General features: G+C 48.4%; 1 protein-coding gene across 1 annotated transcript; it reads right to left on the bottom strand.

Moving 5' to 3' along the window:
* Window positions 1-976: 976 nt before the first annotated feature.
* Window positions 977-24451, bottom strand: DDX27 (DEAD-box helicase 27). Its single transcript, XM_045363096.3, has 21 exons — window positions 24326-24451; window positions 22473-22619; window positions 21226-21285; window positions 20809-20971; window positions 19247-19290; window positions 19040-19126; window positions 17692-17797; window positions 15643-15816; window positions 14198-14348; window positions 11431-11530; window positions 11128-11269; window positions 9748-9901; window positions 8916-8997; window positions 8633-8810; window positions 5764-5870; window positions 5481-5583; window positions 2758-2852; window positions 2539-2662; window positions 2062-2149; window positions 1349-1423; window positions 977-1226 (listed from the first exon to the last, which is right to left on the bottom strand). The coding sequence occupies exons 1-21, from the start codon at window positions 24416-24418 to the stop codon at window positions 1208-1210; spliced, it is 2292 nt and encodes a 763-aa protein (XP_045219031.2). The 5' UTR covers window positions 24419-24451; the 3' UTR covers window positions 977-1207.
* Window positions 24452-25200: the final 749 nt, after the last annotated feature.

Below are 25200 nucleotides of genomic sequence, written 5' to 3'. Positions count from 1 at the left end.
TTATAACAAACTATACAGTTTTCCCAGGTGGGGCCCTACAGCTTTCATCTCATTCTGAGTCAGAAAAGGATGAGAACCGACATTCTTACAGGATCAAAACTGGTTTTTGGCCACGTACAGTGGCTCATGCCTGTAATCCCAGCACTTTGGGAGGCCGAGGTAGGTGAATCACCTGAGGTCAGGAGTTCAAGACCAGCCTGGCCAACATGGTGAAACCCTGTCTCTCCTAAAAATACAAAAATTAGCCAGGCGTGGTAGCGGACGCCTGTAATCACAGGTATTCGGAGGCTGAGGCAGGAGACTCAATTGAACCCAGGAGGTAGAGGTTGCAATGAGCCAAGATTGTGTCACTGCACTCCAGCCTGGGGGACAAGAGACTCTGGTTTTTGCAGCAAGTAACTAATTTATGGTGTCAAGACTCCTGTCCTTTTTGGGCTTCCATTTCTCCAGCAGCATTTCCACAGTACAGCAGTAAGAGGTAGGGTGTGGATTCAAGTAGATGTTGGTTGAAAACCTGAATTCCTAGCTGTGCAACTCTGGAAAGTTACTCTTTCCAAGCCTCTGTTTATTGGAAAATGAGGATATCACTGCCTGCCTCACAGGAGTGCAGTGAGTTGATTGGATTCTATTCAGCACACAGAATATCTGGTGCATGGTTGGCATTCATGCTAACGTTCTCTTCTGTTGATGTTTTAGAACTAAGAGTTATCATTTAGCTATCTTCAGCTATCATTTAGCTCTTAGTTCTAGAATATCAACAGAAGAGAACTTTTTTTTTTTTTTTTTTAAGAGACAGGGTCTCGCTATGTTCCCCAGGCTAGAAGAGAACTTCTACCAAGAATTTCCTCACTCCATACCCAGTTCCTCTCTAAGCATAAAGATGATGCATTCCAGTGGTATATGGTGATACCAAGCTAGTAGACTGTGGGCACACTTTGCCATTGAGAACGAGATAGTAATAAGATATACACTTGGATTGGTTTCTCTTCCAAAAATAGTTCCATTTAATATAGTCATTATGTGAAAGCTAATCAGCAAGAAAGGAGATTGATAGACATGCTTAGGAAAATAGCTACATACCATACCACCACACCAAACTTTTTTTTTGTTTTTTGAACAAACGGAGAAAAGACAGACCAGCCAGGATGACTTCCCACAGGGAAGGGATTTAAGGGCTGCCCCCATGAATTTCTTCAGGCCACAACAGCTACTTCCTCCTCTTGTATCTGTAAGAAAATCAGAGAGTGAAGACCAGAATGAGGATGGAGAAGCTCCTTTTCCATGAAAGGTTTTTACCTCTAATCCCAAACAGCCATAACCTATGCCCCTCCAAAACAGCCAGTATCACCTGGATTTAGATTTAAAGTTTCCTCCTCGTCTCTGGTGGGGCAAGCCCAACTGTTTCCTTTCTTCAAAAGAAGGGCTGTGAAAGAGAAGATGAGATGCTGAAATGAGCAAGCTGTTGAACAAATGGGTGTTGTCTCACCCCCACCCTACCCAGCTCCTACATGAAGCAGCAGCATCTCTGGGATGCATCATTTTCAGGCCCTAAGTTCTAAGCCTTTATGTGTTTCCACCTGATAACGTGTGTTTCTGGAAGTCAGGGCCCAACTTTAAAACAAGGTTGAAAGAGGCCCTTCTTAAGTATATACAACTACTTGGGAAGCTTAGTCTGCCCCATCCCAACCTTGGGCTGGGGAAAGTGGCGTGGGACAACATATGCCTAAGAGCAAGCCAGGACTCTCTGTTTGGGGTTCTGTAGGATGGAACTTGAGATGAAAGAGTTATCACTGCCCTGAAGGAAAGCTCCATTTCTGAACCCAACAATGTACTATTTCTCCTCCAAGGCAGGAACAGTGCTAACTGAACACCCGTCTCCTGGTCTCATCTCGGGATCCTCAGGTGGCCCTGAGAGGGGTGGGGGGTGAAGAACAGACAGGTACCCTTGAATTTACATAGTATAAAGCTATAGGTATGTGAGAACTGGGAACAGGGAAGGAGGGAGAAGACTTATAGCTTCCATTAGAATACCAAGGGCTCCATGATGACTTAAAATCCTACCCAGCTCGATACTGTTTCAGGGCCTTCTTGCTTGTGTTGGTGAGTTCTTCATCAAATACAGATTTCTTCCCCTGCTTTTGCTTCTTGGCTGTGCACAGAGAGAATGGGTTACATATGGTTGTCTTTGGCCCAAGCTCCTAAATCCCCTTAAGTTCAAGGTAATGATTCCAAGTTCAGTGGATGCTCTGGCATCCAAAGACTATCTTCATTCTGTCCTCACCAGATCCTCCAAGTAGCAGCTGGTAAGGCCTTAGGCTCCGGAGTCAGAAAAGCTGGCGTTCAAATCCTAGTTCTTACCAACCACAAGATCACTGCACCCCTTACACCAATGGAGGGATAGCTGTACACATTGGTACATACTAATTACTCAAATCATGTGGGCTATCGTCGTCATCCCTCAGATTTTCTCCCTGACCCAAAGCACAGGTTTCAGGGAAAACCTTCGTACAAGCTCCTTTGGGCTCCCCATTCACCTACCAGGACCTCTCACTGGCTCCTCCTCAGGCATTGCTCGGGCCCGCTTGGCTCTGCGATTCCTCTTCGCTAGCCGTTCAGCAAACATCTGCGCCTTGAGGATTTCAAACTGGGACCTTTCCTCTGCCTAGGGGGAGTAGGGAGGTGTGAGTGTGGAACACACCAGGCCACTCTGACCCACCCCACCAAGTGGGTCCAAACTCCAAAAGGGAGGCCACTCACTGTCATCTCCCCCTTTTTTTTGGCATCCTTCATAAACTTCTTCCTTTTCTTCTTTCCTCTTAAGGCCAAGTCAAATTCCTGCAGAGCTTTGGCAACTGGGATGAGAAGAAAGCATAAGATTTCAGGGATGATTTTATCTTTTTTTAAGCTTATGATAAGAAGTACACATGTTTTAAATTGGTAAGTTAGCCGATTAAAATGAAAAGTGGCAAGCACTTCTTGGCCGGGTGCAGTGGCTTGTGCCTGTAGTCCCAGCACTTTGGGAGGCTGAGGTGGGTGAATCACCTGAGGTCAGGAGTTTGAGACCAGCCTGGCCAACATGGTGAAACCCTGACTCTACTAAAAATACAAAAATTAGCCGGGCATGGTGGTACACCTGTAATCCCAGCTACTCGGGAGGCTGGGGTGACAGAATTGCTTGAACCTGGGAGGAGGCTGCAGTGAGCTGAGATCGCGCCACTGCACTCCAGCCTGGGCGACAGAGCAAGACCCTGCCTCCAAAAAAAAAAAAAAAAAAAAAGCCGCAAGCACTTCTTCCACTGACTACCTCCATCTCACTAAATAACATGCTTTTCTGACTATTTCTCAATCCATTTAAGATACTCATTACAAACCTCCTGCTATGAAAGATGAAGATTTAGGTCACACTACTTTACCACCAATACAGTTATGACTCTATTTTTATCAGAAATTTAACTTATAAACAGCCTTTTTTGTCCCATCAAATATAGACAGTATTTCTAAAACTGCTGGTATACCCTCTAGGAGGGTAATTTTGCAACCTCTAACATAACTAGAAATACAAATATCCTCTGACCCACTATTCCACTTTTAGGAATGAATCCTGCAAGGCAAATATATACTTGCTTAATTGTAAAAGGGCATATGTACAAGGTTATTCACTACATCACTTGTTTATAATAACAAATGATTGTTTTTTGGATTTTTTGTTGTTGGTGATGGTGGTTTCTTTTGAGACAGGTTCTCATTCAGCTGCCCAGGCTGCAGTGCAGTGGCAGAATCTTAGCTCACTGCAACCTTGACCTGCCTAGGCTCAGATGATCCTCCTACCTCAGCCTCTCAAGTAGTTGGACTACAGGCATGTGTCACTACGTCTGGCTAATTTTTTTATTTTTAGTAGAGATGGGGTTTTGCCATGTTGCCCAGGCTGGATGGCAAATGATTGTAAACAACCTCAGTGTCCCTCAACAATCTACTCATATGATGGAGGAACGTGAAGTCATTAAAAAAAAAGCCAACAGGGGGCCGGGCGTGGCGGCTCACGCCTGTAATCCCAGCACTTTGGGAGGCCTCAAAAAAACTAATAGGGGGCCAGGTGCAGTGGTTCACGCCTGTAATCCCAGCACTTTGGGAGGCGGAGGCAGGCGGATCACAAAGTCAGGAGATCAAGACCATCCTGGCTAACATGGTGAAATCCCGTCTCTACTAAAAATACAAAAAATTAGCCGGGTGTGGTGGCGGGCACCTGTAGTCCCACCTACTTGGGAGGCTGAGGCAGGAGAATGGGGTGAACCCAGGAGGCAGAGCTTGCAGTGAGCCGAGATTGTGCCACTGCACTCCAGCCTGGGTGACAGAGCAGGACTCTGTCTCAAAACAAAAAACAAAAAGGGCAGCCATGTGTGGGCCTATATAAAACATATCTCTAAGCTTCAAAATTAAGTGAAAAGGCAAGGTATAGAACAATATGAACTTATAAGTGTTTTGGGTGTTTTTTAAAGGAAGATGGAGAGGAAATCTATATTAAATATATCCTGACCTTTAAAAAATTATTTTTATTGTGGTTATATATACATATATAAAACAAAGGTTGCCATTTTACCCAATCTTAAGTATACAATTCAGTGGCATTACTTAAATTCACAACATTGTATAACCATCACCACTAACTGTTTCCAAAACTCCTACCAGGAGGCTACTCACTGCCATCATCGAAAACAGAAGCTCTACAACCACTAATAATTTCCTATTACCCTCCTTCCCCTAGCCCCAAGTAATCCATAATCTACTTCTATCTCTGTGAATTTGCCCAGCTAGGTACCTCAGGTAAGTGGAATCAGACAGTATCTGTCCCTTTGTGTCCGGATCATTTCATTCAGCTTAATATTTTCAAGGTTCATCCTTATGGAATGTATCAGAACTTCATGGCTGAATAATATTCCATTGTGTGTATATATACACACACCCCAAATTTTGTTTATCCATTCACTTGTTGATGGACATAGTTTGTTTCCACCTTTTTGCTATTATGAACAGTACTTCAAAGAACACTGGCATCTAAGTATCTGTCTGAGTCCCTGTTTACAGTCCTTTACGACAGTGGTCTCCAATCCCCAGGCTGACGTACCGGTTCCAGTCCATGGCCTATTAGGAACCAGGCTGCACAGCAGGAGGTGAGCGGTGGGCAACCAAGCATTGCCACCTGCGCTCGGCCTCCTGTCAGATCAGCAGCAGCATTAGATTCTCATAGGCGCATGAACGCTATTGTGAAGTGCGCATGCGAGGGATCTAGGGCGTGTGCTCCTTATGAGAATCTAATGCACCCCCCAACACGCCAAATGTGGAAACACTGTCTTCCACAATACTGGTCCTTGGTGCCAAAAAGGTTGGGGACCGCTGCTTTACAGTGTAGAACTAGGAAGGGAACTGCTGAGTCCTGTGGGGTAATTCTGTATTGAGATTTCTGCAGAACCTCCCTGACTTACTTTTCTCCTTCTTCCTCTCTTCTTTGGTCTGGAACCAGTTCCTCTCGGGCTCTTGGACCACTGCCTCCTTCCCCTTCTCCAGGAGCCGCTTTGCTGTATTGATCTGTAGAGATAACAAAAGGATGCCTGCTGTGAAACCTGTATCTACTAACACAGGAAGCCATGGCCTGCAAATGCCTGTGGCTCTGATGGGAGAAACATTTCAGAAGGGCAGCACTGGCAGGGATGCAGCAGCTTGCTCACTGAGCAGCCTCGTGAACAAGATCCCACCTTGCACCCTCACCTGGGCTTCCGACTGCTGCATCTCTTTCTCCTCCGCCTCTAGCTGCAGAACTGCATACACATCTTTCTCCATTTTCTCAATCTTGTCCCGGAATTTGAGGATGACATCTCAATGGGAGAAAATAAAAAGGATTTAAAAATAAGGGTAGGCCGGGCATGGTGGCTCACAACTGTAACCCGGCACTCTGGGAGATTGAGGTGGGAGGACTGCTTGAGCCCAGGAAGTTGAGGCCAGCCTGGGCAACATGGCCAGACTGTGTCTCTACCAAAAAAAAAAAAAAACCGCCAGGCACAGTGGCTCAGTGGCTCCCGCTTGTAATCGCACGCTTTGGGAGTCCGAGGCAGGTGGATCATCTGAGGTCAGGAGTTCGAGACCAGCTTGGCCAACACTGTGAAACCTGGTCTCTATTAAAAATACAAAAATTAGCTGGGTGTGGGGGCACACACCTGTAATCCCAGCTACTACTCAAAAGACTGAGGCAGGAGAATTGCTTGAACCCACGAGGCGGAGGTTGCAGTGAGCCAAGATGATACCACTACACTCCATGCTGGGCGACAGAGTGAGACTCCATCTTAAAAAAAAAAAATTAGCCATCATGGTGGCACGCACCTGTAGTCCCACCTACTCAGAAGGCTGAGGAGAAGAACTGCTTGAACCCAGGAGTTCGAGGCAACAGTAAGCTATGATCGCACCACTGTACCTGGGCAACAAAGCAAGACCTTATCTTAAAATTAAAAAAAATAAGGCAGTGGCTCAAGCCTGTAATCCCAGCACTTTGGGAGGCCGAGGCGGGTGGATCACGAGGTCAAGAGATCGAGACCATCCTGGACAACATGGTGAAACCCCGTCTCTACTAAAAATATAAAAATTAGCTGGGCATCGTGGCACACGCCTATAGTCCCAGCTACTTGGGAGGCTGAGGCAGGAGAATCGCTTGAACCCGAGATGCGGAGGTTGCAATGAGTCGAGATTGCACCACTGCACTCCAGCCTGGTGATAGAGCAAGACTCCATCTCAAAAATAAATAAATAAAATACGGGTGACTACTAATACCATGTAGCTGATGAAAATAATTTAGCTGTGCATTTACTGACATAGGAAATGGTGTTTGTAATGTGTGCCTTCTCTGCTTCATACCCCCCAAAGTCAGAGTGGCCCCTGCCTACTGCTCTGATCTTCTGTGTGTCCCTGCTCACCACGCCTGAGCCTCCTGCCCTTTCTCTTGTTCTCACACACTAAGCTCGTTCCTACCTCACAGCCTTTGCCCTTATTCTCTCAGCTTAGCCCTTTGCCCTCAGACCTCTCCTGGCTGCCTCATTCCGATCATCCAGGACTCAGCTCCAATGCCAGCTGTGCAGAGGTCTTTCCTTAACAGCTTAATGAGGCACTCTCTTCCTGTTGTTCTCAATCACATCTACTGTTAGCTTATTTATTGTCTCTTTCTCCCACCACAACGACAGCCCTGCTTTGTTCCCTGCTGTATCCCCAGCACCTAGAACATAATAAATAGCACTAGGCCCACAGCAGGACTCAATAACTAGTCATTGATTAAATAAAGACTATGAAAATGAAAAAAATAAAAGGGACATTTAAGAAAGGAAAAATGGTTTGAAAGGACATACACCTAAATGCTACCAGTGGTGAGCTCTTTGACACAGAATTACATTTTTGTTTTTTTATTTACTAATTTCCATCAATCAATATATACTTTTTATTTCATTTTTTAGAGACGGTCTTGCACTTCTGCCCAGGCTGTAGTGCAGTGGCGCAATCATAGCTCACTGCAGCCTCAACCTCCTGGATTTAAGCGATCCTCCTGCCTCAGCCTCCTGAAAAGCTGGGACTACAGGCACACACCACCACGCCCAGCTAATTTTTTTTTTTTTTTTTTTTAAGAGACAGGCATCTCACTACCTTGCTTAGGTTGGTCTTGAACTCCTGGCCTCTAGCAATCTTCCTGCCTTGGCCTCCCAAAGTGCTGGGTTACTTTGGGTTACAAAGGCAAGAGCTACCATGCTCAGACTAAATATGTATTATTATTTTTTTTTTTTTTTTTTTTTTTGAGACGGAGTCTCGCTCTACCGCCCAGGCTGGAGTGCAGTGGCCGGATCTCAGCTCACTGCAAGCTCCGCCTCCCGGGTTCCCGCCATTCTCCTGCCTCAGCCTCCCCAGTAGCTGGGACTACAGGCGCCCGCCACCTCGCCCGGCTAGTTTTTTGTATTTCTTAGTAGAGACGGGGTTTCACCGTGTCAGCCAGGATGGTCTCAATCTCCTGACCTCGTGATCCGCCCGCCTCGGCCTCCCAAAGTGCTGGGATTACAGGCTTGAGCCACCGCGCCCGGCCAAATATGTATTATTTTTATAACTTAAAAATTTTTAAGGCTGGGCATGGTGGCTCATTACTGTAATCCCAATACTTTGGGGGCAGAAGGTGGGTGGATTGCTTCAGCCTAGGAATTCAAGAACAAAACAAAACTAAAAAAGACTTTAAAGAGGTTGTGCTTTATAGGACCCCCACAGATCAGAGGAACAAAAGCAATGAAAGGACCCAAAAGGAATGAGTACTGATCTCTCTCTTCCCCTCACCAATAGTAAGGGAAAGAGGAGGTTAGTGAGAATTTTGCCCCAAGCGACCCTCTCTTCCTAATTTTCCACCTAAATGGGGCACTGTGTTTACAATTCTGTCATAATTCCCTTCTACACACAGGAGGCAAGCTCAGAGAGGTGAGGCAAAACCTGTACATGGTCACTCGGCAAGGAAGCAGCAGGGCTAGAATTCAAATCTGGCTCTGAACTGCAAAGCCCTTACACTCTGCCCTTGCCCCACCCACCCAAGCCATTCTGCACTGCCACAGGGCTGCCTGCTCACCTTGGGGAAGTATCCTGGCCTTCACAGGGGCCTTGGCAGCTTTTACAATCTCCTTCAGCATCTTCCGCTCATCTTCTCCCACCAGAGAGACTGAGCGCCCAGCCCTGCCAGCACGCGCTGTTCGCCCCACCCGGTGGACATAATGCTTGATAGTATTAGGCATTGTGAAGTTGATTACCTAGAAGGTCAAAAATGAACATCAGTCAGGCCTGGCAAGGGAAGGGGGGTGCGAAGAGGCAAAAAGACTTCCACCAAAAGTCCAAGGAAGATAGGGTCTGCTCACCGTTTTGACCCCCTCAATATCAAGTCCACGGGCTGCCACATCAGTGGCCACGAGGATGTCAATCTGTTCATCCTTAAAACGCCTAGAAACAATCACAAACAGCTGTTCATCCAGACACCCTCCCCTAATAATGTTCCATAAGAGCCTGAGCCAGCAGAGGACAGAACAGGGCATTAAAATGCGGATAGATTCTAAATGTGAGCACATGGGATGTCTACACCCACCCTTCAACAACCCATCACACAGAGCAAGCGTAGTTCTGTGTCTGCTAACGGCATGGGCAATTGTCTCAGTTTAAATCAGCCTATCTTTAACAAACACCTTTCGGCACCCTCTGATGAACAGGGTGGAGAGTTCTAAAGGGTTCCTCCTTGCCAACCACCTTGATGCCATTCTCTGCGGATTAAACAAGAAATCACGTGGAAAGCACACAGCACAGTGCCTGGCAAAGTAGATGCTCAAGTAATGGCTGCTGACTTTGACTCTAAATCTTGTTCAATCAGACCCAGGAATGTTCACCACTCTCAGAAAGCTTCAGAGAAGGGACCATGTGCTGCCTTTCCAAGCCGGCTTCCTCTGTCGCCCCACACAACAGCTCCCATGCTAGGGACAAGCACCCAAGGGCATGAGGGTCATCTCTGACTATGAAGTTGGAGTTCTACATGCATCTAAGACATGACCTCACAGTGGTTGGGTTAAAATGTTCAAGGCCAAGATCATCCTATGTGTCCCCTGCTAATGCTCTAATAGAATGCTCAGGGTCCTCTTCTTCCCTCTATCTGCTCTGCCCCAGAAGGATGGTGGCAGCCTGAGTCCCCACCCCAAATGTTACCGGAGGGCCTCCAGCCGCTGCGTCTGTGACAAGTTGCCATGGAGCTCGCCCACCTGCAGTCCCATGAGCCCCAGGAGGATGTGCATGCGGTGGGCCTGCTTCTTGGTCTGCGTGAACAGCATCACATGGTCAGTGAAGGTCCTCGTCAACAAGGCTGGCAGGAAGAGAGGACTGAGCTGGCAGCTGTTTCTAGGCTCTTATTCAACATGTACCCCCTCCTCATCCACAAAGTATGGTCACTGTGCCTGGCACTGGATAGACAGGCATTGTCCCTATCCTGTGGAACTCAAATTCCAGGGTGGATACAGAGAAACCAATTCCTGGGGGGTGAAAAATGTTGTAAGAGAGAGTGCAGGGAGGAGGGGAAGCAGCTAAGGGCTGGCCTCTCTGAAGAGGTGACATTAGGTTGAATGACAAGGCAGATGATCCATGGGAAGATCCAGGGGAAGATTCTAGACAGAGGAAATGGCAAACATGAAGGTCCAGAGGCAGGAACGAGCTTATAGTGAGAAGTGCAAGCAGGCAGCCGGATGTAGTGGCTCACGCCTGTAATCCTAGCATTTTAGGAGACCAAGAAGGACAGATCACTTGAGGCCAGGAGTGCAAGACCAGCCTGGCAAACATGGTAAAACCCTGTCTCTACTAAAAATACAAAAATTAGCCAGAAGTGGTGGCGAGTGCCTGTAATCCCAGCTACTTGGGAGGCTGAGGCACGAGACTCGTTTGAACCCAGGAGGCAAAGGCTGCATTGAGCCAAGATCGTGCCATTGTACTCCAGCCTGGGCGACACAGCAAGACTCTGCCTCAAAGGAAAAAAAAAAATGTGCAAGCAGGCGAATGTGGCTGGAGCCATGAGCAAGCCTACATGGCTGGGGACCCCGGGCAGGCAAGGGCCAGGCCCGAAGAGTCCTAAAAGACTCACTAAGATGTTTGGATTTTAGTCTAAAACCAATGGAAGCCACCGCAGGGTGTTCAAATAAGGATGTAACAAGTACAAATGTCTTCTGCAAGCAATCATCATAAATGCTCTGCAATGCAGTCACAAAGGGCCGAGTGGAAGCGGGGAGCTCGAGCAAGAGGCTGCACAACGATCCAGGCGACAGAGACCAGTGGTCTGGACCGATGCGTACAACCACAGCTGATGCCAAGTGGTTGGGAGTTGAACAGGACACAAAGAGGAATGGTGAGGCGATAAATCAAAGGGAGGAAGGACCCATGGAGAAGTGAGGCAGTGGATCATCGTTAGTGCAGTGCAGCCTCTGCGCTGGGGAAGACTGGATGGCAGAGGCGCGGGGGAAAAACCAAACACTTCGGCATGGACACCACGAGCTCAAGGAAGCTGACCAGCCCACCCTGCCCAGGCTGGCCCTCAGCTGCCACCTGCCACGATGGCTTCCCGGTCTCCTTCCCGATTAGGCCGGATCCGGATGAACTCCTGCCGCAGGAAGGGAGCCACATCCGTGTTGCTGTTCACAAATATCCGGACAGGATTCTTCAAGGAGACAGAAGCCAGATCTTTCACCTGCCAAGCGCAAAGCCGGGTTTGCTCAGCTGGCAACCGGGTAGTGGGGAAGGAGGCAGCAATGCTCACCCCCGGCAAACCCCCCAACCCCAGTCAGGGTCCTCTGCACAGCCCCCTCCACGCACACCTGCCACCCGCCACAGAGAAGTCCCTCGGCCCACCTCGTCTGTCATGGTGGCTGAGAAGAGCATGGTCTGGCGGTGGTGGGAACACATTCGGATGATCTCCTTCATCTGCTCCTCAAAGTACTCATCCAGCATCCTGGGAGCAAAGAAAGACATGTCAGAACTGGGGAGAGTGCCCTTCGGTCACAGTGAGGGGCATAGGATCGCATACCGGCTGCTGTTTGTTGTCATTGGTTACATTTAGGACTCATCTATTTTATTATTTTATCTTTTCACCAAGAATTATCATTTTGCCACATTTGCTTTGTCTTTTTGTGGCAAGTCAGTCGCAGATGTCGTAACACCTGACCCCAAATATTTCAGCACACAACTCCTAAGGACTAGGGCCTTCTCTTACAGAAACACAACTTCATCAACACGCCCAAGACTTTCAAGTGGGTGAATATCTAAAGTACAGGCCACATTCACATTCCTTCAGCTGCCTCCAGGTGTCTTTTTTTTTTTTGAGATGCAGTTTCACTCTTGTTGCCCAGGCTGGAGTGCAATGGCGCAATCTTGGCTCACTGCAACCTCCGCCTCCCAGGTTCAAGCAATTCTCCTGCCTCAGCCCCCTGAATAGCAGGGATTACAGGCATGCACCATCACGCCCAGCTAATTGTGTATTTTTAGTAGAGATGGGGTTTCTCCATGTTGGTCAGGCTGGTCTCAAACTCCCGACCTCAGGTGATCCGCCTGCCTCAGCCTCCCAAAGTGCTGAAGTTACAGGCATGAGCCACCATGCCAGGCCAAGCATTATTTTATAGTTACCTTTTGTTTTAGTACAAGAACCAAAGTTCCTGCCTTGCAACTGGCTGCCACGTCTCTAGTCTTCTTGCATCTAGAAAAGCCCCCTCAGCCTGGGCAGCACGGCAAAACCCCGTCTCCACAAAAAATACAAAAATGAGCTGGGGCCGGGCAAGGTGGCTCATGCCTGTAATCCCAGAACTTTGGGAGGCTGAGGCGGGAGGGTCACTTAAGCCCAGGAGTTCAAGACCAGCCTGGACAACACAGCAAGACCTTGTCTCTACTTATTTAATATAAAATAAGCCAGGCATGGTGGCGTGTGCCTGTAGTCCCAGCTACGTGGGGGGACTGAGGCGGGAGGATCACCTGAGTCTAGGAAGTAGAGGCTGCAATGAGCTAGTGTTCGCACCATGGCACTCCAGCCTGGGTGACAAAGCAAGACCCTGACTCAAAAAAAAAAAAAAAAGAACAAAAAGTCCCCTCATCCTTCTCGCACTCTGGATTCATCTAATTATTTCCCAGTAACTGGATTCAGAGAAATTCTCAAGGGGACAGCACTGCTGGGCGCAGCTGTGCCCTGTATTCATGCTCCATCACCAGACACTGACAGCCGGTTTGTTCTAGAACCGGGGATGTGAGGTTGGTCACTGGCTATAGTGTCTGCCAGATCGCTCCACTGTAAAGGATCCTTTTTCTCTTTATATATAATAGTAATCTGTGAGATTCCTTGGATTCCATATTTTCAGCAAGCCCAACCCCTTACAGCATTTCTCCCCCAGTGCAGGCTACAGTCTAGGTCCAGGTGTCACACAGAGCTGTCTACTGATCTTCCAAATCTCAAATACTTCCTCCGCCTTTTTTGGTCTTTTGAGATACATACTTGAATAGTTTCCCTCCCCCTTTAAAACCTAAACCAGATCAAGTCCCCTTGACTTAAAATGATCTCCTTTTCATCCTTTAGGCCTCAGGAATGGGTCTTTTGTTCTGAGGGAGTCAGCCAATCGGTTATTCAACAAGTATTTACTGAGTGCCTGCTATATACTAGACACGCCCCTATGCATGTAGCCCCTTCATGAATACTGTATCCTAGGGAGACGGGAGACATGGCACTCCATGAACCCTCAGTGACAATGCAGGCAGGACGGGAGGAGCAAGTTAGGGCAGGACCATCACAGGGCGGCCAGCAAAGGCTCCACTAACAAGGTGACAACTGGAACAGAAACCCGAAGGGGCAGGAGATGGCTCCAGGCTGAGGAAAAGGCAAACATAGAAGACACAAAGTGGGGGCGTGTGGACAGTCTGTGCCGACAGGCGGGCTGTGGGGTGTGAAAACAGGAGAACACGCAGAGAACTCAGAACAGCCGGAAGGACGGAGCTGCCATTCCCCAAGCTGGTGAAGATTCAGGGAGGGGTGTCAGGATCAGAAGCGGTTTAAGGGCCTGTAACCTTAGCATGCCCTGGGGCTGTTTGAGAGCTCCTCCCCCTGCCCCGCCTCCAGCCTCAGTCCAGAGTTCAGGAAGAGTTCCTTCTGTTCAGTCCCAGAGCAAAGAGGTGAGCAGACGGCACACGTAAGAGAGGAACAGAGCTGGGGGGCAGGGTGGGGGGAGAGGGAGTCCCGGCTGCAGTCACAGAGGCCCTGTGGGAGCCGCGCTGGCACTTCCTCTTCCTCCCTCCTCAGCTCCTCGACACTGTGATGTGCGTATGTCCTTATCTCCCATTTACAAACGAGAAAAGATTTTGTTTTGAGAATCTAAATGTTTCCAGATCTCCCTTAGGAAGTGGCAGGGCCAACATTTGACCGGCCTCATCACTTAACCACCATAATAGAGAGAGAAAGAGAAAAAACAGGAAAACACAGGCTAAGGCTGGACAGAGGCCCCAGCACCAGTGGCTGATCTGGTATCGCACACCAAAGGCCATGGCCCAGAGCTGCAAAGAACAACGCAGTGTAGCAGGTCCACATCCTGATTGTCGGCCTTGGAACCCCACAGTGCCCTGGGCCCCACGCTGGGAGGAGCACCTGTCAGCCTCATCCAGGATGAGCACCTCGATGCTGCTCAGGTGGAAGGAAGGGCAGTTGTGGAGGTGATCGATGAGCCGGCCTGGGGTGGCGATGAGGATGTCAGGCGCTGCCCGAAGAGCTGCTTCCTGAGACTTCACGTCCAAGCCGCCTGCAAAGAGGAAGAGCCCCACCAGGCGGCCAGGTCAGCTGCTCATGGGTGTTGACTGAGCACCAGCCACTCACCAGGCCTCAGGCCAGATGCAGAGGAAACCACTGAGAGAGTAAGACTAACAAAGGCCCAAGCACATGGGTTTCCCAACACACTGGGAAAGACAGATCATGTCATTAAAATTGTGCTAAGTGCAAAAATCAACAATGATGATGACACAAAAGCATTTCAGAAGAGAATGCATGGGCTAGGCGCGGTGGCTCACGCCTGTAATCCCAGCACTTTGGGAGGCCAAGGCAGGTGGATCACTTGGGGTCAGGAATTCGAGACCAGCCCACCCAACATGGCAAAACCCCATCTCTAGTAAAAATATGTAAATTATTTGGGCGTGGTGGTGCACGCCTATAATCCCAGCTACTTGAAAGCGGTGGGAGAATCGCTTGAACCCAGGAGGCAGAGGTTGCAGTGAGCCGAGATCATGCCATTGCATTCCCGCCTGGGCAAAAGAGTGAGACTTCCTCTCAAAAAAAAAAAAAGAGAATGCCTGAAACATCCAAGGACTAAGAGAAGCAGCTGCGGAAAGTGATGAAGTCTCTGTTACAGGGAGACAAAGATCACTTCTGACTTCCAATTGCACAAGGAGGACAAAATGCAGGCTAGATAACACTATCATATAACTTCATTGGAAAAACGCTGTCCAAAATAATATTTATTATTCTCACAAAGCAAAAATTATATTCCAAATTTGTTCAGTACCAAGAAAAAAATGTTCATAGTTGTCAGGTTTCATTTGTCAAGGTTGGTTAAGTTTCAATCAAATCCCACCTGCCTAAAGCACTATGAAAACACGTCGGCTGGGCACAGTGGCTCACACCTGTAATCCCAGCACTTTGGGAGACAAAGGCAGGCGGATCATCACAAGGTCAGGAGATCGAGACCATCCTGGCTAACACAGTGAAACCCCATCTCTACTAAAAATATAAAACATTAGCTGGGCGTGGTGGCGGGCACCTGTAGTCCCAGCTACTTGGGAGGCTGAGGCAGGAGAATGGTGTGAACTGGGAGGAGGAGCTTGCAGTGAGCCCAGATCGCGCCACTGCACTCCAGCCTGGGTGACAAAGCAAGACTCCATCTCAAAAAACAAAAAAACATGTCTTCCAGGTTTTAAGTGAATTCAATCCACACAAAGGCCTATCCTGGCACCTGGCACCAACACCAACAGATGGCAGGGCACATCCATCCTCCACCCCACCACAGTCTCTGAGGGGCTGGCAACCCTTAGCCAGAAACTCACCCACAGCCAGGCAGGTGGTGATGTTGCAGAACTGGGCCAGCTGTCTGGTGACAGAGTGCACCTGGATGCCCAGCTCTCGGGTGGGCACCAGCACCAGCACGCGGGTGACTGGAGCCTGGCGGGGTTTGTAAATCAGACGCTCCAAGACAGGCAGGGCAAAGGCGGCAGTTTTACCTGGAGGGAAGGGCAGCAAGGAAGCAATGAGAAGACGTTCAGTTCCCTCCAGGGCTAGGTTTTCACCAGAGCACAGAAAAACCACGTCTGGTCGGGGAAAATAAAGGAATTAATTTTTCATAGAATATTTTTTCTGCTTTCAAATCATATGGTCAGGCTCACATATGTAATCCCAGCACCTTGGGACACCGAGGCAGGTGCATCACCTGAGGTCAGGAGTTCAAGACCAGCCTGACCAACATAGTGAAGCCCCAGTGCTACTAAAAATACAAAAAACTTAGCTGGGCATGGTGGCAGAAGCCTGTAATCCCAGCACTCTGTGAGGCCAAGGCAGGCAAATCACCTGAGGTCAGGAGTTCGAGAACAGCCTGGCCAATACGGTGAAATCCCATCTCTACTAAATACATAAAAATTAGCCAGGCATGGTGGTAGGCGCCTGTAATCCTAGCTACTCAGGAGGCTGAGGAAGGAGATTCGCTTGAAACTGGAAGGCAGAGTTGCAGTGAGCTGAGAACGCGCCACTGCACTCTAGCCTGCGTGACAACAGCAAAACTCTGCCTCAAAAAAATAATAATAATAATATGGCCGGGCGCAGTGGCTCATGCCTATAATCCCAGCACTTTGGGAGGCTGAGGCAGGTGGATCACGAGGTCAGGAGTTCAAGACAGCCTGGCCAAGATGGTAAAACCCCATCTCTACTAAAAATACAAAAATTAGCTGGACATGGTGGTGTGTACCTGTAATCCCAGCTCCTCAGGAGGCTGAGGTAGAAGAATCGCTTGAACCCGGGAGGTGGAGTTGCAGTGAGCCGAGATTGCACCACTGCACTCCAGCCTGGGCAACAGAGCAAGACTCTGTCTCAAAAAAAAACTTTACTCCTCTGACATGACAGGGCCAGGAAGCCATGGTCACAGAGATCAAGGATACCGCAAGAGCATTAAATGAAAATGACCTTCACCAGACCCTTTGAAATTTGTGGCCCATTACTAGACCGGGCCCATTACTAGGCCCAAACATCCTCTCATGCACTGTTTATCTTACAAAATTAATCCTTCAGTAGGCCAGGCACGGTGGCTCATACCTGTAATCCCAGCACTCTGAGAGGCTGAGGCGGGTATATCACTTGAGGTCAGGAATTCGAGACCAGCCTGGCCAACACAGTGAAACTCTGTCTCTACTAAAAATACAAAAATCAGCCAGGTGTGGTGGCAGGCACCTGTAAACCCAGCTACTGGGGAGGCTGAGGCAGGAGAATCACTTCAACACAGGAGGCGGAGGTTGTAGTGAGCTGAGATTGTGCTACTGCACTCCAGCCTGGGGGACAGAGTGAGACTCCATTTCAAAACAAAACATTAATCCTTCAGTAAACTGAATAAGCTCTGCAGTCTAGGAAACACTGTTATATCAGTGTCAATTTCCTGGTTTTGATTTTGTCCTACAGTTATGTGGCATGTCACCACTGATGAAGGATTCGAGAGACCCTACACACTATTTTTGCAACTTGCCATTGATCTACAAATACTTCAAAATAAAATGCTTAAAAATTTAAAAGTCCTTTACTCTCTCAATTGCACCAGTATATCTTTTTTGTGTTAAAAAAAATTTTATGGCCAGGCACAGTGGCTCATGCCTGTAATCCCAGCACTTTGGGAAGCCAAGATGGGAAGATCGATCACTTGAACCTGAACCTAGGAATTCGAGACCAGCCTGGACAATAAAGTGAGACCCCTATCTCTATGAAATAAAAAATAAAAACAAAATAGTTCAAAAAACCAAGAGTATTTATTTAGCAAAACAGACTTTTGGTAAGTCAACCTAGAGCCCAGCCCTGGCTGTAACACCCTTCCGCCTACCCCGGGTCCCTATCCTTTTCACCTGTCCCAGTGGCTGCACAGGCACAGATGTCCTTCCCCAACAGACCCACAGGTATGCACGCCTTCTGGATTGGGGTGGGCTGCTTGAAGCCCATGGCTGTAATGGCCTGAGGAAAAAAGACTGAGTCAGACAGGGTTGAGCAGGGGAAGTCTCAGCACGACGCAAACAGGGCAGGTTTCCATACAAGTGGGGACCACACCAATCCCCACCAATCACTCATTCCATAAACATTCACTGAACTGAGCGCCTACTACGTGTGAGGTGGTGTTCTAGACACTGGGGACACAGCAGTAAATAAAAGAAATAAAAACCCTGCCCTCAGGAAACTTACAGTCTGGTAGAAACAGACCAAAACCAAACACATGTCATATGGAGATATGCTGCGGAAAACAATGCAGCGGTCAGAGGGGCAGCGGGGGAGTGCTGTTCACATTAGGGCTGCCAGGGAAGGTGTCACTGAGCAAGGGATACTGAGTTGAACCCTGAAGGAAGCTAGAGAGCACCCCAAAAGATTTCTGGAAGAGGGCCGGGCGTGGTGGCTCAAGCCTGTAATCCCAGCACTTTGGGAGGCCGAGATGGGCAGATCACGAGGTCAGGAGATCGAGACCATCCTGGCTAACACAGTGAAACCCTGTCTCTACTAAAAAATACAAAAAACTAGCCAGGCGAGGTGGCGGGCGCCTGTAGTTCCAGCTACTTGGGAGGCTGAGGCAGGAGAATGGCGTAAACCCGGGAGGCAGAGCTTGCAGTGAGCTGAGATCTGGCCACTGCACCCCAGCCTGGGCGACAGAGCGAGACTCCGTCTCAAAAAAAAAAAAAAAAAAAAAAAAAAAAGGTTTCTGGAAGAGGCTTCCAGGCAGAGGGAACAGCAAGTGCAAGGGTCCTGAGGAAGAGGAGGCCTGACCTGTTTGAGGGCCAGCAAGGAGGCCAGTGTGGCCAGAGCAGAATGAGTGCAGAAGTGTCATCAGAGAGGGCCAGAAGGGGCAGAGCCTTGTAGGTCAATATAAGGACTTGGGCTTTTAAGCTGAGTGAGACTATAAAGTAGTGAAGGGCTTACAGAAGAAGAGGGACATGATGGAACTCATTGCTTAAGAGAGTTCTCTGGCAACTGTGTGGACAAGAGAGTTGAGGAAGGCAAACAGATAAGCAGAAAGTCCAGTTAGGGGTGGCTGCAATAATCCCATGGTTGCCAAAATAAGCCACTACTGGCCAGGCGCAGTGGCTCAAACCCCAGCACTCTGGGAGGTTGAGGCAAGAGGATTGCTTGATGCCAGGAATTTGAGACCAGCCTGGGCAACATAGCAAGACCCTGCTTCTGCAAAGAAAATTTTTTACAAGAAGCTGCTACCTTCAGAAGAGGGCGGGAAAGGTTCATGTCCTGGAACGAGAGGTTTTCATCGTACTGAGATGCATCTTCAAAAAATCCTCCTGCTTCCTATGCCAGAAAACCAAAAGAGAGATGAGAATTCAACAAAAGGGCCAAGAAACCCAAACGACCTTAAACTCCTTTCAGATTGCCAGCGAGCCGCACACTATCTTGCAGCCCCGAGCTCACCTGTCCTTTCTTCTTCTTCTTCCGATCCTTTACTTTGAGTGTATCTATGGAGAAAAACTTAGCTGATGACCACGGCTCAGACTTACAAAGCACTTGCATTCTGCTGGACACTGTCCTAAGTGCCAATACCACACATCAGCCTCTGAGGGGTGACCATCATCAACCTCATTTCACAGATGAGGACACTTTGTGGCAGCATGGTGAAGTAACTTGCCTAAAGTCAGAGAGAAAGCTAACCCAGTGTCTCTGGTCCAGAGACCAGGCTCTCGATCACTACACTGCATTATGATGCTTTAGCACACATTTCTGCAAGAAATACTTAGTGAGGGCAGAAGCGGTGGCCTACGCCTAAAATCCCAGCACTTTGGGAGGCCGAGGCAGATGGATCACCTGAGGTCAGGAGTTCAGGATCAGCCTGACCAATATGGTGAAACCCCATCTCTACTAAAAATACAAAAATCAGCCAGGTGTGGTGGTGTGTGCCTGTAGTCCCAGCTACTTGGGTGGCTAAGACAGGAGAATTGCTTGCACCCGGGAGGCAGAAGTTGCAGTGAGCCAAAATTATACCACTGCACTCCAGCCTGGGTAACAGAGTGAGATTCTATCTCAAAGGAAAAAATATATATATATATATTGAGCACCCACTATGTGGCTGGACCCATCTGAGTATGTCACCCCAAATGAGTTTGTATCACAGAGGCATCCGGCAGCCGCACGGGGCTAAATGGGAAAAGAGTAAACTACCTACAAAGTACAACAACCCAAACAAAATCCCAAGAGAAAAGAGAACCTAAAAGAAAGGATTCAGTGGGCACAGTGGCTCATCATTCCTGTAATCCCAGCACTTTTGGAGGTCGAGGCGGGAGGACTGCTTGAGCCTAGAAGTTTGAGACTAGCCTGAACAACAAAGCAAGAGCCCATCCCTATGAAAAAAAAATTAGCCAGGCGCAGGGGCATGCACCTGTAGGCCCAGCTACTTGGGAAGCTAAGGCAGGAAGATCACTTGAACCAGGGAGTTCAAGCCTTCCAGTGAGGTATGATGGCACCACTGCACTCCAGCCTGTGGATGGAGTGAGACCACATCTCTTTTGTTTTGCTTTGTTTTGTTTTTTGAGACAGGGTCTCATTCTGTGGCCCAGACTTAAGTACAATGGGACAATCTCGGCTCACTGAAATCTCCACCTCCCAGGTTCAAGTGATTCTCATGCCTCAGCCACCTGAGTGGCTGGGATTACAAGTCCATGCCACCACATCAAGCTAATTTTTGTATTTTTAGTAGAGACGGGGTTTTACCATGTTGCCCAGGCTGGTCTCAAACTCCTGGCTTCAAGCGATACACCCATCTTGGCCTCCCAAAGTGCTGGGGTTACAGGCATGAGCCACCGTGCCCAGCCAACATCTCTTAAAAAAAAAAAAAAAAACAGAAAGGAGTTCAATGGAGTTCAATGTAGTAGGCAGAATATCTTAAACTGTGCAGAAGAGTGAAGGAAACCCTACAAAATAAAGGAGGATGCCTTCTGATCTCCTGTCCCCGTTGCTGACACCTCCGCCGTAACGTCTACCTGCTTTGGTGAGGATGTTCTCATCAGCTGATGAGTAGTCGGTCTCTGAGGCTTCATCTTCTGAGCCTTCCTCATCATTCCCTTCAAGGTCTTCCTGCTCTTTTGGTTCAGAGCCCTCCTTTGTTTCCTTCTCCTCCAACTTCCCAGACTTGGCTTCTTTAACCTGGGAAAAAAAAAATTAAAGCGACGGTGATGACAAACTTCTACAGATCCAGAACTTAAGTAAAGCAACAGGAAGCTCTCCGGCCTGAACAGACGGCTGTGGGGATTCTCAGTACTGATGCACAGCAAACGCACAGAAGAGCGTGCTTGCCCCAGCCATGCCCCGCTCTGTAAGGGCTTCCAGAGAGATGCTGGGGTCGCGGTGAGAGTAAAGTGTGGGGCATAACAACGAGAAATAGCCACTTTTCCTCTCACCTCTGTTTTCCTTTTCTTTCGAACTTTCTCAATCTTCTCATCTAATGTAGTGGCTGCCCTCTGCAGATAAAAATAAAGAGGTGAAAAGAAATTTTCATTGAAACATCGAATAAGAGAACAAATTCTTCATAATTAATTTGAAAAAGAAAAAATGTTGGCATTCTCTGAAAATATATATACATATTATATATACAAAAATTTTAAAATCCTCTCCAGATGATCTTGAAAAGGCAATGCTGGTAAGGCTGAGCGCAGTCGCTCACGCCTGTAATCCCAGCACTTTGGGAGGCTAAAGCAGGCAGATCACCTAAGGTCGGGAGTTCGAGACCAGCCTGACCAACATGGAGAAACCCCATCTCTACTAAAAATACAAAATTAGCTGGACATGGTGGCACATGCCTGTAATCCCAGCTACTCAGGAGGCTGAGGCAGGAGAATCCCTTGAATCCAGGAGGCAGAGGTTGCAGTGAGCCAAGATCGCACCATTGCACTCCAGCCTGGGTGACAGAGTGAGACTCCATCTCAAAAACAAAAAAAAAAAAACACAAAAAATTAGCTGGGCGTGGTGGTGGGCACCTGTCATCCCAGCGACTCGGGAGGCTAAGGCACAAGAATCACTTAAAGCCAGGAGGCAGAGGTTGCAGTGAGCCGAGATAGCGCCATTACACTCCAGCCTGGGAAACGGAGAGAGACTCTGTCTCAAAAAAAAGAAAAGGCAATGCTGATTTATTTCAATCAGAACAAGGACCAGCAAAGCCTGGATTACACTGTTCTGGACAGGCAATCTTTCTCTCTGATGCACATGAAATGGTAAATAACTTGGATGCATCTTCTAGTTTAACCAGATTCACAGAAAGGCATGGGATCTTGGCAAACAAGCAGATGACAATGACATCTGTGGTAGCTTTGGCTGTGCTGTGTGGGCAGGGACACTGCACAGTGACACCACAGGAGACACCTGGCAAGTGCTCATACTTCATTTGGTATTAATCAAGACGAGTCTTCCCCAGCAAGCAGACTCAAAAAAAAAAAAAAAAAAAAAAGACAGTGAGTCATTTGTGATCTCATCAAAAGTATACCAGATACTTTCTTTTTTTTTTTTTTTTTTTAAACCAGTTATTTTCAAAGGAGTTCTAGTATCTGCTGAATGTAAACAGATGGTCAGTCAGGTCAGGACTAGGCCCTGAAACCCACAGTCCAATCTTAATAGTCCAAGGTCTGGAACTGTCCATCACTGTCAGACTCACCTTCTTCTTTAGTTGGCTCATGACATCAGCCAGGGCCCAGCTGCCATCATAAGTCCCCTCCTTCTCAGTGAAAACAAAGTCAGGATTGAAATCAGCACTGCGGTTCTTCCCCAAGGCTTTTTGTCGTCTGCCCAGCACAATAGGCCCCTGGGAAGAGTAAGAGACAGAGTGACTTTGGGGCTGAGATAAAGAACAATAGAAAGGAAGAAGGGGACAGGCACAGTGGCTCACACCTGTAATCCCAGCACATTAAGAAGCCAAGGCATGTGGATCATTTGAGGTCAGGAGTTCCAGACCAGCCTGACCAACATGATGAAATGCAGTCTCTACTAAAAATACAAAAAAGACAGGCATGGTGGCTCACGCCTGTAATCCCAACACTTTGGGAGGCCAAGGTGGGCGGATCACGAGGTCAGGAGCTCAAGACCAGCCTGGCCAATATGGTGAAACCCCGTTTCTACTAAAAATACAAAAATTAGCCAGGTGTGGTGGCACGCACTGGTAGTCCCAGCTACTCGGGAGGCTGAGGCAGGAGAATTGCTTGAACACGGGAGGCAGAAGGTGCAGTGAGCCAAGACTATACCATTGCACTCCTGCCTGAGCAACAGAGTAAGACTCCATCTCAAAAAAAATAATAATACAGAAAAATTAGCTGGGCGTGGTAGCGCATGCCTGTAATCCCAGTTACTCAGGAGGCTGAGGCAGGAGAATTGCTTGAGCCCAGGAGGCAGAGGTTGTGGTGAGCCAAGATTGCACCAGCCAGTAGGCCGCCTGCGCCCACAGGGGACATCAGGGAAATGGGGGCAGTGTGCAGGACCCACAGGCTGCCTGAGGAGTCTCTGCAGAGTGGACAGGCCTGGGGCTCTCTACCAGCAGGCTGGAGAGTTTTAAGCAAGGGAGGTCTCTAACGTGACTGTATCACAAAGAGATCCTTCTGCTGCTAAGCGAAGAATACACTGGAAGTGCTCAAGATAAAGAAATGAAGTATGTTTGGACTGGTGGTGTGCTGGTGTGCTGGTGTGCAGGCATGAGACAGCAGTGGCCGGAGCTAGGGTGGGTACAGTGTGAATGGAGAGAGGCGGGAGAAGCTTAAGAGAGATTCATGAGCTAGCTTGCAGAGCACTGGCGGCGCTGAGGAAGAAAAAACTGTCAAGAATAACTCTAAGGTTGCTGGCTTGAGAAGGGAACAGGATGAGAGCGAACACAAGTTCAACTTTGGAGGAGTTGAATTTGTAGAGGCCATGGGACATCTGAATAAATGTATCAAGCGGACAGATGAGACTGCAGAAGGGACAACATCTGGGCTGAATGTTTGAAGGGCAAGCATCCTTTTCAGAACACCGATCCCTCTTTAATTGCCATACTGCTTAATATCTGCAAGCCCCCACACCACCATACGCTTCAGAAGAGTGGCACTCACCTTGTTCATTGCTACGTCCCCAACGCTTAACACTAGGTCTAGCACACATAAGTATACAATAAACACTGGCTCGATGAACATATGAATGGACAGCTAACCACGGCTCCTTGAGCAGGAACCAGGGCTGACTTCACCTCTTACAAGGTGTAAGAGACCTGCATGTCTCTTACACAGTGCGTGGTTAAATATCAATTCAGTGAATGGATACTGAGTTCAGCAAGGAGACAGGGAACGACACGGCCAAAGAAGCAGGCGGACGTAGAGAAAACCTAGTCGCCGGAAAACTGAGGAAGATCTTGGGGTCCCGGCGAGATCCTTTTAGGGAAACTTCCCGGGCTGGCAGGCGATGATGAGGATTCGGGGACAGGGACCTGAGGAATCGCGGGGAAGAGAAGCAGTCAAGGAAGCCCAAAGACCAGAACCGTCCTCATACCTCTTCTTCCTCGTCACCAGAGTCAGACTCGGGCTCCACCGGCACCTCGTCATCCTCGCCTATGGTCCCGATTAAGCCGAGGTCTGCAAGCATGTTGTCGCAGAAGCCACTTCCGGAAGCGAGCACAGCGTGCGGGCCAGCACTTGACTTTTTACCACCTCCTCGTCGTCATTGCGCATGTACCATGCGTCACTTCCGTTCGAGAGCCCCTGCCCATCTCCCCGTTTCGACCTCTTAAGAGTGCGCATGCGGCAATCTGGGGCGTAGTTTCGTATGACGACATCAAGGGGAGGGGATTTTTTCGGTAAGCAAATTCCACGGTCTCCGGCCTCAAGATGGTGGAAATGTTTGAGGAAAGTGCAAGGGGTGAGAGAGGCTAAAGAGTTGCATTTATAAACTCTAGATGTGGATATTTATATTAAAAAAATGTAGAAGAAAATACAATAAGCAGTTAGCTGTGATTGTTTCTGGGTGGTAAAATTCTAAGTAATTTTTTTTTCTTTTTTTTCTTTTCTTTTCTTTTTTTTTGAGGCAGGGTTTGGCTCTGTCCCCCAGGCTGGAGTGCAGTGGAGATAATGGCTCACTGCAACCTCGACTTCCCGGGCTTAAGCGATCCTCCCGCCTCAGCCTTCTGAGTAGCTGGAAGTACGGGCGCCACCACCATGCCCGGCGGAGTTTCACCATGTTGCCCAGGCTGGTGTCGAACTCCTGGGTTCAAGCAATCCTCCTGCCTCAGCCTCCCAAACTGCTGGGATTACAGGTATGAGCCACTGCGCCCAGCCCGAAACTTTTTAATGAAAATTAATGTTTATTATAGGGGAAAAAAAAATCTCAGAAGAAAATAAAAATCAAGGCCGGGCGCGGTGGCTCAAGCC

This window comes from Macaca fascicularis, chromosome 10, assembly GCF_037993035.2.
Source record: "Macaca fascicularis isolate 582-1 chromosome 10, T2T-MFA8v1.1".
Taxonomy (NCBI): Eukaryota; Metazoa; Chordata; class Mammalia; order Primates; family Cercopithecidae; genus Macaca; species Macaca fascicularis.
The sequence above is the reverse complement of the archived record's forward strand: the minus strand, read 5'-3'. Positions and strand labels throughout refer to the sequence as shown.